This window comes from Salmo salar, chromosome 07 (genome assembly GCF_965601325.2).
Source record: "Salmo salar chromosome 07, fSalSal1, whole genome shotgun sequence".
Lineage (NCBI taxonomy): Eukaryota > Metazoa > Chordata > Actinopteri > Salmoniformes > Salmonidae > Salmo > Salmo salar.
The window spans coordinates 71849528-71866128 of record NC_138297.1 but is presented as its reverse complement, the minus strand read 5'-3'; the positions used below and the strand labels follow the sequence as shown (position 1 = coordinate 71866128).

The following is a 16601-nucleotide window of genomic DNA, read 5'->3' as shown; positions in this document are numbered from 1 at the left end:
GCACACAGACCCTAAAGCTGTTTGTCTTTTAATATCAACGACATGCTCAGAAAGAGAAACTCTAGTGGTGTATTACAGTTACCCTGTTAGTCAGAGCTGTAGGTCAGCACTGTAGGCTGTTAGGGCTAGAGCTGTTAGGGCCAGAGCTGTTAGGGCCAGAGCTGTTAGGGCCAGAGCTGTTAGGGCCAGAGCTGTAGGCTGTTAGGGCTAGAGCTGTTAGGGCCAGAGCTGTTAGGGCCAGAGCTGTGGGCTGTTAGGGTCAGAGCTGTAGGCCAGATCTGTTAGGGCCAGAGCTGTTAGGGCCAGAGCTGTTAGGGCCAGAGCTGTTAGGGCCAGAGCTGTTAGGGCCAGAGCTCCAAAGACCAATTTCCATTTTGTGAGAACCTAATGCACAATACAGTTCTCTGACTTTATCTCATGTGAATAACAATCCATAATGTTTGATGGTCTTTAATCACACCTCAACATTTTCAACAAAATGTCCAGACAGACATGATTACAATGGGTGGCAATCTTTCATTACAACGACAACAGTAATAGACAGACAGAAAACTGAATTAAGAGCTTTATATTGTCTATAATATAGTACTCTCAAAACAACTACAGTTTAATGGATCATTAAGACTGACTCATCAACACTCAATTCATACAGCATCATAGTTTCACATTGTTTGGATGGGAACTAGATGAAACAATACTGGCTAACTGTCTCAAGGCACAAAGAGTAAGATATTACAGAAGTATTGTACATCCTGTATATAGTAAAATGGCATATGTACCAGAAGTACTGTATACAGTAAAATGGCAGATATACCAGAAGTACTGTATACAGTAAAATGGCAGATGTACCAGAAGTACTGTATACAGTAAAATGGCAGCTATTCCAGAAGTACTATATACAGTAAAATGGCAGCTATCCCAGAAGTACTGTATACAGTAAAATGGCAGATATCCCAGAAGTACTGTATACAGTAAAATGGCAGATATCCCAGAAGTACTGTATACAGTAAAATGGCAGATATCCCAGAAGTACTGTATACAGTAAAATGGCAGATATCCCAGAAGTACTGTATACAGTAAAATGGCAGATATCCCAGAAGTACTGTATACAGTAAAATGGCAGATATCCCAGAAGTACTGTATACAGTAAAATGGCAGATATCCCAGAAGTACTGTATACAGTAAAATGGCAGGCTCTCTTCCCTTCACTTGACATGGTCATCTGGTCAAATCAACACATTCCTGACAAATACAGTTACAGACATATCTTCCAGGAACCAATCTGCACAGTGATAGGCTGGTTCGGTGAGGTTTCAGATTGGTCACTTTGGAAATGGTAACCATGGTTTCAGGCCATGGGCATCTGGTGATAGGCTGCGTAGCGACCAGTCACGTAATGGTAGATCTGGAGAAAAGAGAGAAACAGGGAATAACAGAAGATGAAAGAGGATGACAGGTAAAAACACTTAGCTAGATAGAGCAGACCATTTAAATATGACCCTGTTGTTATTGGGACGTCTAGAACACTGACATGTACAGGTTAAAGGTCAGGACTAATGGACAAACTAAACCATTATTGTGTCCTACAGTACCAAGCCATCCCACTCTCAGCACTAAAATCGGCCACGTTATGGGACGTGTTTTAAAAGGACCTGAGTGTGTGAGTGTGAGTGTGTGTGTGTGTGTACCTGTCTCTCTATGTCAGCCAGTAGACTACTAGCCCCCAGTCTAAAGAGGTGAGGGCTCAGCCACTCGTCTCCCAGCTCTTCCTTCATCAGAGTCAGCCACACCAACGACTCCTTGGCTGTACGGATCCCACCAGCAGGCTTAAAACCAACCTAGGGGAACAGGATACAGGAACAACAGATAGACGTCAGTGAGGCAACAACACAACTTCACCAGGGATAGAAGACCACTCAACAGGGAACAATGTTTATTTCAATCCATTTTAGGTAAATACATATATCTGATGATGAACGGCATTGATTAGAACGGAGTTAATTCAGCTAACTTGACTGGACGGAATCTAAAGAAAAGCACACACACACACACACACACACACACACACACACACACACACCTTATGTCCAGTCTTCAGGAAGTAGTCCCGGATGGCTCTGACCATCACTATGGCGACAGGGTAGGTAGCGTTGACAGACTCCTTCCCTGTTGACGTCTTGATGAAGTCCGACCCTGTTGTTACACAAACACACACAGACGTTGTTAAAAAGACGACCTTGTTTCACCAACTGACCTCAGGGCATTTGGAAAGTATTCAGAACCCTGGACTTTTTACACATTTTGTTACGTTAAATGTAAAAACAAAATCCTCAATCTTCACACAGTACCCAGTAATGACAAAGTGAAACAGGTTTTTCAAAATGTTTGCTAATTTTATTAAAAACAAAAAACAGAAATACCTCATTTACATAAGTATTCAGACCCTTTGCTAGGAGACTCAAAATTGACCTCAAGTGAAGCCTGTTTCTATTGATCATCCTTCAGATGTTTCTACAACTTGATTGGAGTCCACCTGTGGTAAATTCTATTGATTGGACATGATTTGGAAAGGCACACACCTGTCTATATAAGGTCCCACAGTTGACAGTACATGTCAGAGCAAAAACCAAGCCATGAGGTCGAAGGAATTGTCCGTAGAGCTCCGAGACAGGATTGTTTTGAGGCACAGATCTGGGGAAGGGTACCAAAAGATTTCTGCAGCATTGAAGGTCCCCAAGAACACAGTGGCCTCCATCATTCTTAAATGTAAGAAGTTTGGGACCACCAAGACTCTTCCTAGAGCTGGCCGCCCGGCCAAACTGAGCAATCGGTGGAGAAGGGCCTTGGTCAGGGAGGTGACCAAGAACCCGATGGTCACTCTGACAGAGTTCCAGAGTTCCTATGTGGAGATGGAAGAACCTTCCAGAAGGACAACCATCTCTGCAGCACTCCAACAATCAGGTCTTTATGGTAGAGTGGCCAGACGGAAGCCATTCCTCAGGCACATGACAGCCTGCTTGGAGTTTGCCAAAAGGCACTTAAAGACTCACAGACCATGAGAAACAAGATTCACTGGTCTGATGAAACCAAGATTGAACTCTTTGGCCTAAATGCCAAGCGTCACGTCTGGAGGAAACCTGGCACCATCCCTACGGTGAAGCATGGTGTTGGCAGCATCATGCTGTGGGGATGTTTTTCAGCGGCAGAGATTGGGAGACTTGTCAGGATGGATGGAAAGATGAACGGAGTAAAGTACAGAGAGATCCTTGATGAAAACCTGCTCCAGAGCGCTCAGGACCTCAGACTGGGGCGAAGGTTCACCTTCCAACAGGACAACGACCCTAAGCACACAGCCAAGACAACGCAGGAGAGGCTTTGGGACAAGTCTCTGAATGTCCTTGAGTTACATTACTGCTGCTCTTCAATGAATTATTATTAATTTTACTTAACACTTATTTTTCTTAACTGCATTGTTGGTTAAGGGCTGGTAAGTAAGCATTTCACTGTAATACCTGTTGTATTCAGCATTTCACTGTAATACCTGTTGTATTCGGCATTTCACTGTAATACCTGTTGTATTCGGCATTTCACTGTAATACCTGTTGTATTCAGCATTTCACTGTAATACCTGTTGTATTCAGCATTTCACTGTAATACCTGTTGTATTTGGCACATGTGACAAATACAATTTGATTTGAGTGGCCCAGCCAGATCCCGGACTAGATACCTGATCGAACATCTCTGGAGAGACCTGAAAATAGCTGTGCAGCGACACTCCCCATCCAACCTGACAGAGCTTGAGAGGATCTGCAGAGAAGAATGGGAGAAACTCCCCAAATACAGGTGTGCCAAGCTTGTAGCATCATGGCCAAGAAGACTCAAGGCTGTAATCTCTGCCAAGGGTGTTTCAACAAAGTCCTGAGTAAAGGGTCTGAATACTTATGTAAATGTGATATTTAATTTATTTTTGCTGCAAAGAATTCTACAAACGTGTTTTTGCTTTGTCATTATGGGGTATTGTGATGTCATTATGGGGTATTGTGATGTCATTATGGGGTATTGTGATGTCATTATGGGGTATTGTGATGTCATTATGGGGTATTGTGATGTCATTATGGGGTATTGTGTGTAGATTGACGAGGGGGAAAAACATAATCAATTTTAGAATAAGGCTGTAACGTAACAAAATGTGGAAAAAGTCAAGGGGTCTGAATCCTCTCTGAATGCTCTGTTTAACCTGCAAAATAACATCTGGTGGACAATTTCGTGTTATTGTCACCATGACAATTCCTTCTAGCCATCAATATGGAATCTATTCGGCTTTTCAACAATTCCAGAAAGATCCCATTCAAGCAGGATGCGCTATAGAAATAGGAAACTAGACATACAGATGACCTACAATACAGTACACACATTTAACACTCTAGAAATTCTAGAAATACATTTGTAGGAATAAAAATAGGAAATTTAGAGATGTCATCAGACTGGACTAAAATACAATATGATACTACTACAGTATAAGAGGTACAGCTAGTTCTAAAGTATCTCTGGCTGAAACAGGACATTACAGTGAGGCCCGCTCTGCTCCCAGGGTCTCCAGAGCCATTACAGTGAGGGCCACTCTGCTCTCAGGGTCTCCAGAGCCATTACAGTGAGGGCCGCTCTGCTCCCAGGGTCTCCAGAGACATTACAGTGAGGCCCGCTCTGCTCCCAGGGTCTCCAGAGCCATTACAGTGAGGGCCGCTCTGCTCTCAGGGTCTCCAGAGACATTACAGTGAGGCCCGCTCTGCTCCCAGGGTCTCCAGAGCCATTACAGTGAGGGCCGCTCTGCTCTCAGGGTCTCCAGAGACATTACAGTGAGGGCCGCTCTGCTCCCAGGGTCTCCAGAGCCATTACAGTGAGGGCCGCTCTGCTCTCAGGGTCTCCAGAGACATTACAGTGAGGGCCGCTCTGCTCCCAGGGTCTCCAGAGCCATTACAGTGAGGCCCGCTCTGCTCCCAGGGTCTCCAGAGACATTACAGTGAGGGCCGCTCTGCTCCCAGGGTCTCCAGAGACATTACAGTGAGGCCCGCTCTGCTCCCAGGGTCTCCAGAGACATTACAGTGAGGCCCGCTCTGCTCCCAGGGTCTCCAGAGACATTACAGTGAGGGCCGCTCTGCTCCCAGGGTCTCCAGAGCCATTACAGTGAGGGCCGCTCTGCTCCCAGGGTCTCCAGAGCCATTACAGTGAGGGCCGCTCTGCTCCCAGGGTCTCCAGAGCCATTACAGTGAGGGCCGCTCTGCTCCCAGGGTCTCCAGAGACATTACAGTGAGGGCCGCTCTGCTCCCAGGGTCTCCAGAGACATTACAGTGAGGGCCGCTCTGCTCCCAGGGTCTCCAGAGACATTACAGTGAGGCCCGCTCTGCTCCCAGGGTCTCCAGAGACATTACAGTGAGGGCCGCTCTGCTCCCAGGGTCTCCAGAGACAGAGGAGAACATATGGTGTCTGTGACACTGTAACAGGGCTAACAGAGGGTGTGTGCTGCCTGCTTCATCAATATAACTCTTCATTTATCCCCTTCCTTCCCTCCCGTTCCTTCCATCCCTACATTTATCCCCTTCCTTTCCTTCTGAGACAATTATGTCTTATCAGCTTTCTGGATAAAAATAGAAGATGAAATGACAGGCTGTTAATAGATGAACCACAAACCCTGGTAAAAAAACCATCATCCCTCTATTCTCCTCTCCTTCTTTCCCTCCATCCCTTCTGCCTCCTCCCCCTAGTCTCTAATGACTGTTCATTACTACACTGATGAACACTTTACAGATATGTACTATGTATTTTTACAGTCAGAGTTTCTTTATTTCTTCCCTTCTTTCTTTCACTCACTCTCTCTTTCTTTGTCTCTCGCTCTCTTCCTCTTCCCACCATCGCCCCCTTTCTCTCTCCCGCATAACCCCCTCTCCCGCATAACCCCCTTTCTCTCTCCCGCATAACCCCCTCTCCCGCATAACCCCCTCTCCCGCATAACCCCCTCTCGAAACCCCCCCTCTCGCTCTCGCATAACCCCCTCTCTCTCTTCCTCATAAACCCCCTCTCACCATCTTTCCCTCTCGCTCTCCCCCCTCTCTCACCATCTTTCCCTCTCGCTCTCCTCCCCCCCTCACCATCTTTCCCTCTCCCTCTCGCTCTCCTCCCCCCCACTCTCTCACCATCTTTCCCTCTCCCTCTCGCTCTCCTCCCCAATTCTCTCACCATCTTTCCCTCTCTCTCCCTCTCTCTCCTCATCCCCAGACGGAGGAATAATTCTGTACATTGGTTATGGGGATGTTAATGAGTTGATAATTGATAGAGGTTATTAAACGAGGATGTCGGTAATGACGCTCGTTTCATTTGGCTAGCGCGGGCAAGCAGGCAGTGTGTGTGTGTGTGTGTGTGTGTGTGTGTGTGTGTGTGTGTGTGTGTGTGTGTGTGTGTGTGTGGCGGAGTAAAATAGCCGCCGTCATAGATTAATAGGCAAAATTATCATTCAATTTCTGGAATCTCATACGCAATTTATAGAACAAGGGGAGATTAAGGAGCAGAGCTGAGACAAAAGCAATGTATTTTAATAATGATCTCTATCGGACCGGCTGACAATTTGGTACAGTAATCAGGCTTATTATGTGACAGGGAGCTAAGTGTACAGTTCAGTGTGTGTGTGTGTGTGTGTGTGTGTGTGTGTGTGTGTGTGTGTGTGTGTGTGTGTGTGTGTGTGTGTGTGAGAGAGAGAGAGAAAGAGAGAGAGAGTGTTCATCAGCTTAGCTAAGTACAGAGACAGAGAGTACAGCCTGTACAACAGCTCCCCCCAGAGGAGGACATGACAAAATGCACCATGTGTAAAACAATATCACTGGTCCTGATTCAGGGGAGAGATGAGCACATTCAACTCAACATTTTCACAAATCATTCATCAACGAGAGAAAATGGGAGCTGGATCTCAAGTATAATACCAACCTGTGTGTACGTGTGAGTGTGTGTGAGAGAGAGAGAGGGAACACTCACCAGCCATCATAGCCACCAGACTAGCCTTGTAGACATTGGTGTAGGTCCCCAGCTCTCCTATAGCCAGGATGGACTTCATGTGAGCCTCCCCACAGGCCTCTCTGAACTGACACACCTCATCATACATGGCTGAGGAGAGAGACGGGATTTAAATGGAAACTTTATTGAGGAGAGACACTTCACCACACACCTTCACTGCCATAGCAACACCATAGCTCATACTGCCATAGCAACACCATAGCTCATACTGCCATAGCAACACCATAACTCATACTGCCATAGCAACACCATAGCTCATACTGCCATAGCAACACCATAACTCATACTGCCATAGCAACACCATAGCTCATACGGCCATAGCAACACCATAGCTCATACTGCCATAGCAACACCATAGCTCATACTGCCATAGCAACACCATAGCTCATACGGCCATAGCAACACCATAGCTCATACTGCCATAGCAACACCATAGCTCATACTGCCATAGCAACACCATAGCTCATACTGCCATAGCAACACCATAGCTCATACTGCCACAGCAACACCATAGCAACACCATAGCAACACCATAGCAACACCATAGCTCATACTGCCATAGCAACACCATAGCTCATACTGCCATAGCAACACCATAGCTCATACTGCCATAGCAACACCATAGCTCATACTGCCATAGCAACACCATAGCTCATACTGCCATAGCAACACCATAGCTCATACTGCTATAGCAACACCATAGCTCATACTGCCATAGCAACACCATAGCTGTTTTTAATATGTTTTATGTACACTGCCGGTCAAAAGTTTTAGAACACATACTCATTCAAGGGTTTTTCTTTATTTTTAAATAACACATATGGAATCATGTAGTAATCAAAAAAGTGTTGAACAAATCAAAATATATTTTATATTTGAGATTCTTCAAATAGCCACCCTTTGCCTTGATATGTATGTGAGTGAGTGAGTGAGTGAGTGAGTGAGTGAGTGAGTGAGTGAGTGAGTGAGTGAGTGAGTGAGTGAGTGAGTGAGTGAGAGAGTGAGAGAGTGAGAGAGTGAGTGAGTGAGTGAGAGAGTGAGAGAGTGAGAGAGTGAGAGAGTGAGAGTGAGATCTCAAAGTCAACAGTGAAGAGGCAACTCTGGGATGCTGGCCTTCTAGGCAGAGTTCCTCTGTCCAGTGTCTGTGTTCTTTTGCCCATCTTACTGACTGACTGACTGACTGTGTGTTTACATGTTCCAGCAAGCTGACTGACTGTATGTTTACATGTTCCAGTTGACTGACTGACTGACTGTATGTTTACATGTTCCAGTTGACTGACTGACTGACTGACTGACTGTATGTTCCAGTTGACTGACTGACTGACTGACTGACTGTATGTTCCAGTTGACTGACTGACTGACTGACTGACTGTATGTTCCAGTTGACTGACTGACTGACTGACTGACTGATGTTCCAGTTGACTGACTGACTGACTGATGACTGCCAGCTGACTGACTGACTGTGTGTCATGTTCCAGTTGACTGACTGACTGTTGTTACTGTATGTGTGTACATGTCATGCCTGACTGACTGACTGACTGATGACTGTTCCAGTTGACTGACTGACTGACTGACTGACTGTATGTTCCAGTTGACTGACTGACTGACTGACTGACTGTATGTCCAGTTGACTGACTGACTGACTGATGTCCAGTTCCGTGACTGACTGACTGACTGTATGTTTACATGTTCCAGTGACTGACTGACTGTGTGTTTACATGTCCAGGACTGACTGACTGTGTGTTTACATGTTCCAGTTGACTGACTGACTGATGACTGTTGTTGCTGACTGACTGACTGTATGACATGTTCCAGTTGACTGACTGACTGACTGACTGACTGTATGTTCCAGTTGACTGACTGACTGACTGTATGTTCCAGTTGACTGACTGACTGACTGACTGTATGTTCCAGTTGACTGACTGACTGACTGACTGACTGACTGACTGCATGTTCCAGTTGACTGACTGACTGACTGTATGTTTACATGGTTCCAGCTGACTGACTGACTGTGTGTTTACATGTTCCAGTTGACTGACTGACTGTATGACTGTCCAGTTTGACTGACTGACTGACTGTATGTTTACATGTTCCAGTTGACTGACTGACTGACTGACTGACTGTATGTTCCAGTTGACTGACTGACTGACCTGTTGTTCCAGGTTGACTGACTGACTGACTGACTGTATGTTCCAGTTGACTGACTGACTGACTGACTGACCTGACTGACTGCATGTTCCAGTTGACTGACTGACTGACTGTATGTTTACATGTTCCAGCTGACTGACTGACTGTGTGTTTACATGTTCCAGTTGACTGACTGACTGTGTGTTTACATGTTCCAGTTGACTGACTGACTGACTGACTGTATGTTTACATGTTCCAGTTGACTGACTGACTGACTGACTGTATGTTTACATGTTCCAGTTGACTGACTGACTGACTGTATGTTTACATGTTCCAGTTGACTGACTGACTGACTGTATGTTTACATGTTCCAGTTGACTGACTGACTGACTGTATGTTTACATGTTCCAGTTGACTGACTGACTGACTGTATGTTTACATGTTCCAGTTGTCTGACTGACTGTGTGTTTACATGTTCCAGTTGTCTGACTGACTGTGTGTTTACATGTTCCAGTTGACTGACTGACTGTGTGTTTACATGTTCCAGTTGACTGACTGACTGTGTGTTTACATGTTCCAGTTGACTGACTGACTGTATGTTTACATGTTCCAGTTGTCTGACTGACTGTGTGTTTACATGTTCCAGTTGTCTGACTGACTGTGTGTTTACATGTTCCAGTTGACTGACTGACTGTGTGTTTACATGTTCCAGTTGACTGACTGACTGTGTGTTTACATGTTCCAGTTGACTGACTGACTGTGTGTTTACATGTTCCAGTTGTCTGACTGACTGACTGTGTGTTTACATGTTCCAGTTGTCTGACTGACTGACTGTATGTTTACATGTTCCAGTTGTCTGACTGACTGACTGTATGTTTACATGTTCCAGCAGACTGACTGACTGTATGTTTACATGTTCCAGCAGACTGACTGACTGTATGTTTACATGTTCCAGCAGACTGACTGACTGTATGTTTACATGTTCCAGCTGACTGACTGTATGTTTACATGTTCCAGCTGACTGACTGTATGTTTACATGTTCCAGCTGACTGACTGTATGTTTACATGTTCCAGCTGACTGACTGTATGTTTACATGTTCCAGCTGACTGACTGTATGTTTACATGTTCCAGTTGACTGACTGTATGTTTACATGTTCCAGTTGACTGACTGTATGTTTACATGTTCCAGCTGACTGACTGTATGTTTACATGTTCCAGTTGACTGACTGTATGTTTACATGTTCCAGCTGACTGACTGTATGTTTACATGTTCCAGTTGACTGACTGTATGTTTACATGTTCCAGCAGACTGACTGACTGTATGTTTACATGTTCCAGTTGACTGACTGTATGTTTACATGTTCCAGTTGACTGACTGTATGTTTACATGTTCCACTTGACTGACTGTATGTTTACATGTTCCAGTTGACTGACTGTATGTTTACATGTTCCAGTTGACTGACTGTATGTAACAGGCTGTTCTGGAAGCAGAGGGTGGTCTGACCCGGTACTTGCCAGATGTACCTAATAAAGTGTCTGGTGAGTGTCTATAATAAGATATACCATACCTTCCCACTGTCCAGTGAGGGCCAGAGTCCTGTTAATGACTATATCGATCTCCATAGCTCCATCCTCTACAGCCATACGGACCTCCTCCAGCCTGGTCTTCAGTGAGGTCTGGCCTGCAGGGAAACCTGTCGCCACTGAGGACAGGAGCAGCAGGATGGAGAGAGAGAAGACAGTGGCTTTGCTGAGTCACTATCTATAGTTTTTCATGTCATAATATTCTGTTATTTCATTCATGTTGTGGCTGTAAGAGTCGTTTATGTGTTATAATTAAGCAATAAGGCCTGAGGAGGTGTGGTATATGGCCAATATACCACGGCCGAGGGCTGTTCTTAGACACGACGCAACGCGGAGTGCCTGGATACAGCCCTTAGCCGTGGTATATTGGCCATATACCACAAACCCCTTAGGAGCCTTATTGCTATTATAAACTGGTTACCAATGTAATTAGAGCAGTAAAAATACATGTTTGGTCATACCCGTGGTGTACGGTCTTATATACCATTGCTGTCAGCCAATCAGCATTCAGGGCTCCAACCACCCAGTTTATAATTGCATATATGAATCGATCAATAAATCAAAATAACAAAGAAACATAAAACCAATCAGAGGTTGACGGAAGTGACAAAACACACCTGGACTGTCCAACTACAGAATGATACGGAGGTAGACTTCCTCCTCTCTCTCTCTAACCTGAGGAGACAGGTAGGAGACAACATACACCTGGACTGTCCAACTACAGAATGATACGGAGGTAGACTTCCTCCTCTCTCTCTCTCTAACCTGAGGAGACAGGTAGGAGACAACATACACCTGGACTGTCCAACTACAGAATGATACGGAGGTAGACTTCCTCCTCTCTCTCTCTAACCTGAGGAGACAGGTAGGAGACAACATACACCTGGACTGTCCAACTACAGAATGATACGGAGGTAGACTTCCTCCTCTCTCTCTCTAACCTGAGGAGACAGGTAGGAGACAACATACACCTGGACTGTCCAACTACAGAATGATACGGAGGTAGACTTCCTCCTCTCTCTCTCTAACCTGAGGAGACAGGTAGGAGACAACATACACCTGGACTGTCCAACTACAGAATGATACGGAGGTAGACTTCCTCCTCTCTCTCTCTCTAACCTGAGGAGACAGGTAGGAGACAACATACACCTGGACTGTCCAACTACAGAATGATACGGAGGTAGACTTCCTCCTCTCTCTCTCTAACCTGAGGAGACAGGTAGGAGACAACATACACCTGGACTGTCCAACTACAGAATGATACGGAGGTAGACTTCCTCCTCTCTCTCTCTAACCTGAGGAGACAGGTAGGAGACAACATACACCTGGACTGTCCAACTACAGAATGATACGGAGGTAGACTTCCTCCTCTCTCTCTCTAACCTGAGGAGACAGGTAGGAGACAACATACACCTGGACTGTCCAACTACAGAATGATACGGAGGTAGACTTCCTCCTCTCTCTCTTACCTGAGGCGACAGGTAGGCTGGAGTTGGCTGCTTTCAGTGCCTTCACAGCATCAGCCACACGAGACGGGTACACGCACACTGCTGCAGTGGTCACACCTAGATACACAGATACAATCAGAACACATAGTTAAAATACATCTCTTAGCTAACTGAGACAACACACCGCTGCAGTAATCACACCTAGATACAATCAGAACACATAGTTACTCTTCGCCAACACCAAAGACAGGCCTATCATGCGGGACAATAAGGAGCACGTCGCCCCCTAGCGGGACAATAAGGAGCACGTCGCCCCCTAGCGGGACAATAAGGAGCACGTCGCCCCCTAGCGGGACAATAAGGAGCACGTCGCCCCCTAGCGGGACAATAAGGAGCACGTCGCCCCCTAGCGGGACAATAAGGAGCACGTCGCCCCCTAGCGGGACAATAAGGAGCACGTCGCCCCCTAGCGGGACAATAAGGCGCACGTCGCCCCCTAGCGGGACAATAAGGCGCACGTCGCCCTCTAGTGGGTAAATATTCCATGAGTTGTGAATTGAAGAACAAGTATGAAGTATAGCACATCAGTCATGTTTAGGAGGATGTAGACTAACACATTTCATACACAGGATTGATGAAGAGCTATGTAAAGCTAGTCTGTCTCTAGAGCAGGGTGAGGTGGAGAGAGGGAGAGACACGGACAGACAGACACACACCCCACTACCTTTGTCCTGCATGTCCATGCTCTTCAGCAGGTCGCTGCGTACAGGCTGGGTAGCCTTCATACACAGCCGGTGGACGTTGCCGGGAGTGTCGTCACCAGCTAGGGTCGTCAGGTCAATACAGGTCACCGCCCGCAGCAGCCACGCCGCCTGGAGACAGAGAGCATTATGGGTAATGTTGTAACACAGAGCCAGATGTTTGTTCTCAATACAAGGGGTTGGTGTGGACAACACTTCAACACTAGACAACATACAAAACCATACATAATGTAAATCCTTATTCTAATAGTAGGATACAAAATGAGAGTACTGCATATCCTTATTCTAATAGTAGGATACAAACTGAGAATACTGCATATCCTTATTCTAATAGTAGGATACAAACTGAGAATACTGCATATCCTTATTCTAATAGTAGGATACAAACTGAGAATACTGCATATCCTTATTCTAATAGTAGGATACAAACTGAGAATACTGCATATCCTTATTCTAATAGTAGGATACAAACTGAGAATACTGCATATCCTTATTCTAATAGTAGGATACAAACTGAGAATACTGCATATCCTTATTCTAATAGTAGGATACAAACTGAGAATACTGCATATCCTTATTCTAATAGTAGGATACAAACTGAGAATACTGCATATCCTTATTCTAATAGTAGGATACAAACTGAGAATACTGCATATCCTTATTCTAATAGTAGGATACAAACTGAGAATACTGCATATCCTTATTCTAATAGTAGGATACAAACTGAGCATCACTTTATCCTTTCATCTTGAGTGTCTTCTTATGAGACTTATAGGAAAACATTGGAGATGGTTTTTTATTCACACACTCCAAAACTAACCCCCAAAGCCAACCCCCAAAGCCAACCCCCAAAGCTAACCCCCAAAGCCAACCCCCAAAGCTAACCCCCAAAGCTAACCCCCAAAGCTAACCCCCAAAGCTAACCCCCAAAGCCAACCCCCAAAGCCAACCCCCAAAGCTCCTACCTGCCACTGTTTCTTGTTCTTGTTGTGTCCTTGGATCTGCTGAGCTCTCTTCAGCACTGCCTGGGTGTTCACCCGCACCTTGGACACCCACTGCAGGTCTGACACACACACACACACACACACACACACACACACACACAATAACAACATCAAAATGGAAGGTTGATAAGAAACACGTTAGTTGATCTGTGGTCGCTGTCCACAACGCTTCTATATAAGTTTATATTGAGGTATACGCCTATTTCTAACTGAGTCCACTATTCTGTTCAGATATCTACTGAATATCAGTAGGTCTACAGCAGTTAACCACTGACGGTTAGGCCTGTAACTAAATGTTTTCCGGGATCTTAGTACAGTCAGAAAACAAGAGATCACTGATAGTCACCCCGCCCTGTGCAACTGGGTCCTGGACTTCCTGACGGGTCGCCCCCTGGTGGTGAGGGTAGGTAACAACATCTCCACCCCGCTGATCCTCAACACTGGGGCCCCACAAGGGTGCATTCTCAGCCCTCTCCTGTACTTCCTGTTCACCCACGACTGCGTGGCCATGCACGCCTCCAACTCAATCATCAAGTTTGCAGACGACACTACAGTGGTAGGCTTGATTACCAACAACGACGAGACGGCCTACAGGGAGGAGGTGAGGGCCCTCGGAGTGTGGTGTCAGGAAAATAACCTCACACTCCACGTCAACAAAACAAAGGAGATGATGGTGGACTTCAGGAAACAGCAGAGGGAGCACCCCCCTATCCACATCGACGGGACAGTAGTTTTAAGTTCCTCGGCGTACACATCACGGACAAACTGAAATGGTCCACCCACACAGACAGAGTGGTGAAGAAGGTGCAGCAGCGCCTCTTCAACCTCAGGAGGCTGAAGAAATTTGGCTTGTCACCGAAAACACTCACATTCTTTAACAGATTTTTACATTTTAGTCATTTAGCAGACGCTCTTATCCAGAGCGACTTACAGTAGTGAATGCATACATTTGATTTCGTGCATTTTTATTTATTTATATAAATGTTTTTTTTTGTACTGGCCCCCCGTGGGAATCGAACCCACAACCCTGACGTTGCAAACACCATGCTCTACCAACTGAGCCACAGGGAAGGACCCCAGCATCCTTTCGGGCTGTATCTCCGCCTGGTACGGCAACTGCTCCACCCATAACCGTAAGGCTCTCCAGAAGGTAGTGAGGTCTGCACAACACATCACCGGGGGCAAACTACCTGCCCTCCAGGACACCTACACCACCCGATGTCACAGGAAGGCCAAAAAGATCATCAAAGACAACAACCACCCGAGCCACTGCCTGTTCAACCCGCTGTCATCCAGAAGGCGAGGTCAGTACAGGTGCATTAAAGCTGGGACCGAGAGACTGAAAAACAGCTTCTATCTCAAGGCCATCAGACTGTTAAACAGCCATCACTAACATTGACTGGCTGCTGCCAACATACTGACTCAATCTCTAGCCACTTTAATAATTCAAACTTTAAACAATGCCACTTTATATAATGTTTACATACCCTACATTACTCATCTCATATGTATATACTGTATTTTATACCATCTACTGCATCTTGCCTATGCCGTTCGGGCATCACTCATCCATATATTTATATGTACATATTCTCATTCATTCCTTTAGATTTGTGTGTATTAGGTAGTTGTTGGGGAATTGTTAGATTACTTGTTAGATATTACTGCATGGTCGGTAACTAGAAGCACAAGCATTTCGCCACACTCGCATTAACATCTACTAGCCATGTGTATGTGACCAATAACATTTGACTTGACATGATTCACCCTATCTACTCTGAGTGTCATGTGAAACATATTATCCAGGACATCATGAGTCAAGACTACCAACATTCACTAATTCAGCATAAAACGTTAACTAGCTACTATCTTTAGTGTTCACTAGACACGATACAAAGTATCTCTGATCTCTGAATGTTACTTAACTAAACGTTAGATATATATTAACACGTTGACAGGTACAATGTGCAGTGATTGTTAATACATTGTGTACTTAAATTTACATCACGTGAGAGCGGTAAACGTTACTTCTTACATGCATTTGTTTGAAACCAAACTCTTCCTGTTAGGCCTAAGTGTCACAGTCAAAACATTGATTATCAAGAATGTCCTAAATCTAAACACAGCCTCTATGATAGTAGCTAGAGTTGATACTAGCTAGCTGCACATGCTAACACAATCGATAGCTATTTCACTGGATTTGACTAATGTTTCAGGATAAACATGTATTTCCCACAATAAAGAAGCGAGTCTTACCAAGGGGCATGCCCGGGTTTCTTGCAGACATGGTTAACGACGATTAAACGACCAAAATGAGTTATTTTTCCAGCAGATTCACATAGCAAGCTAATTTGCTACCAGCAGAGTTTCCGGTCTATGGATCTCTTCCTGACGTATAGTTACCGCCCCCCTCAACCCACCAATCACGGTTCAGCTCGAAATGGCGTCGTAAGATGTACATTTGAAGGATCCTCATCAATTAAAAAAGATGAATGACATATTTTCAATTATAATATAGTTTTTTTCATAAGAATGTTTTAACCAAAAGTTGTACTTATACATTCTGTATTTATTGTGTCAATAACTATTTATTGTGTCAATTTTTATTTGTTT

The 16601-nt window shown here is 45.1% G+C and overlaps 1 protein-coding gene across 1 annotated transcript; it reads right to left on the bottom strand.

Moving 5' to 3' along the window:
- Positions 1-434: 434 nt before the first annotated feature.
- Positions 435-16344, bottom strand: dera (deoxyribose-phosphate aldolase (putative)). Its single transcript, NM_001139835.1, is given in 10 exon segments — positions 435-845; positions 1021-1405; positions 1689-1838; positions 2081-2193; positions 7024-7152; positions 10760-10894; positions 12245-12340; positions 12948-13095; positions 13950-14047; positions 16245-16344. Coding segments are annotated over 9 exon segments (957 nt in total). The 5' UTR covers positions 16276-16344; the 3' UTR covers positions 435-845; positions 1021-1348.
- Positions 16345-16601: the final 257 nt, after the last annotated feature.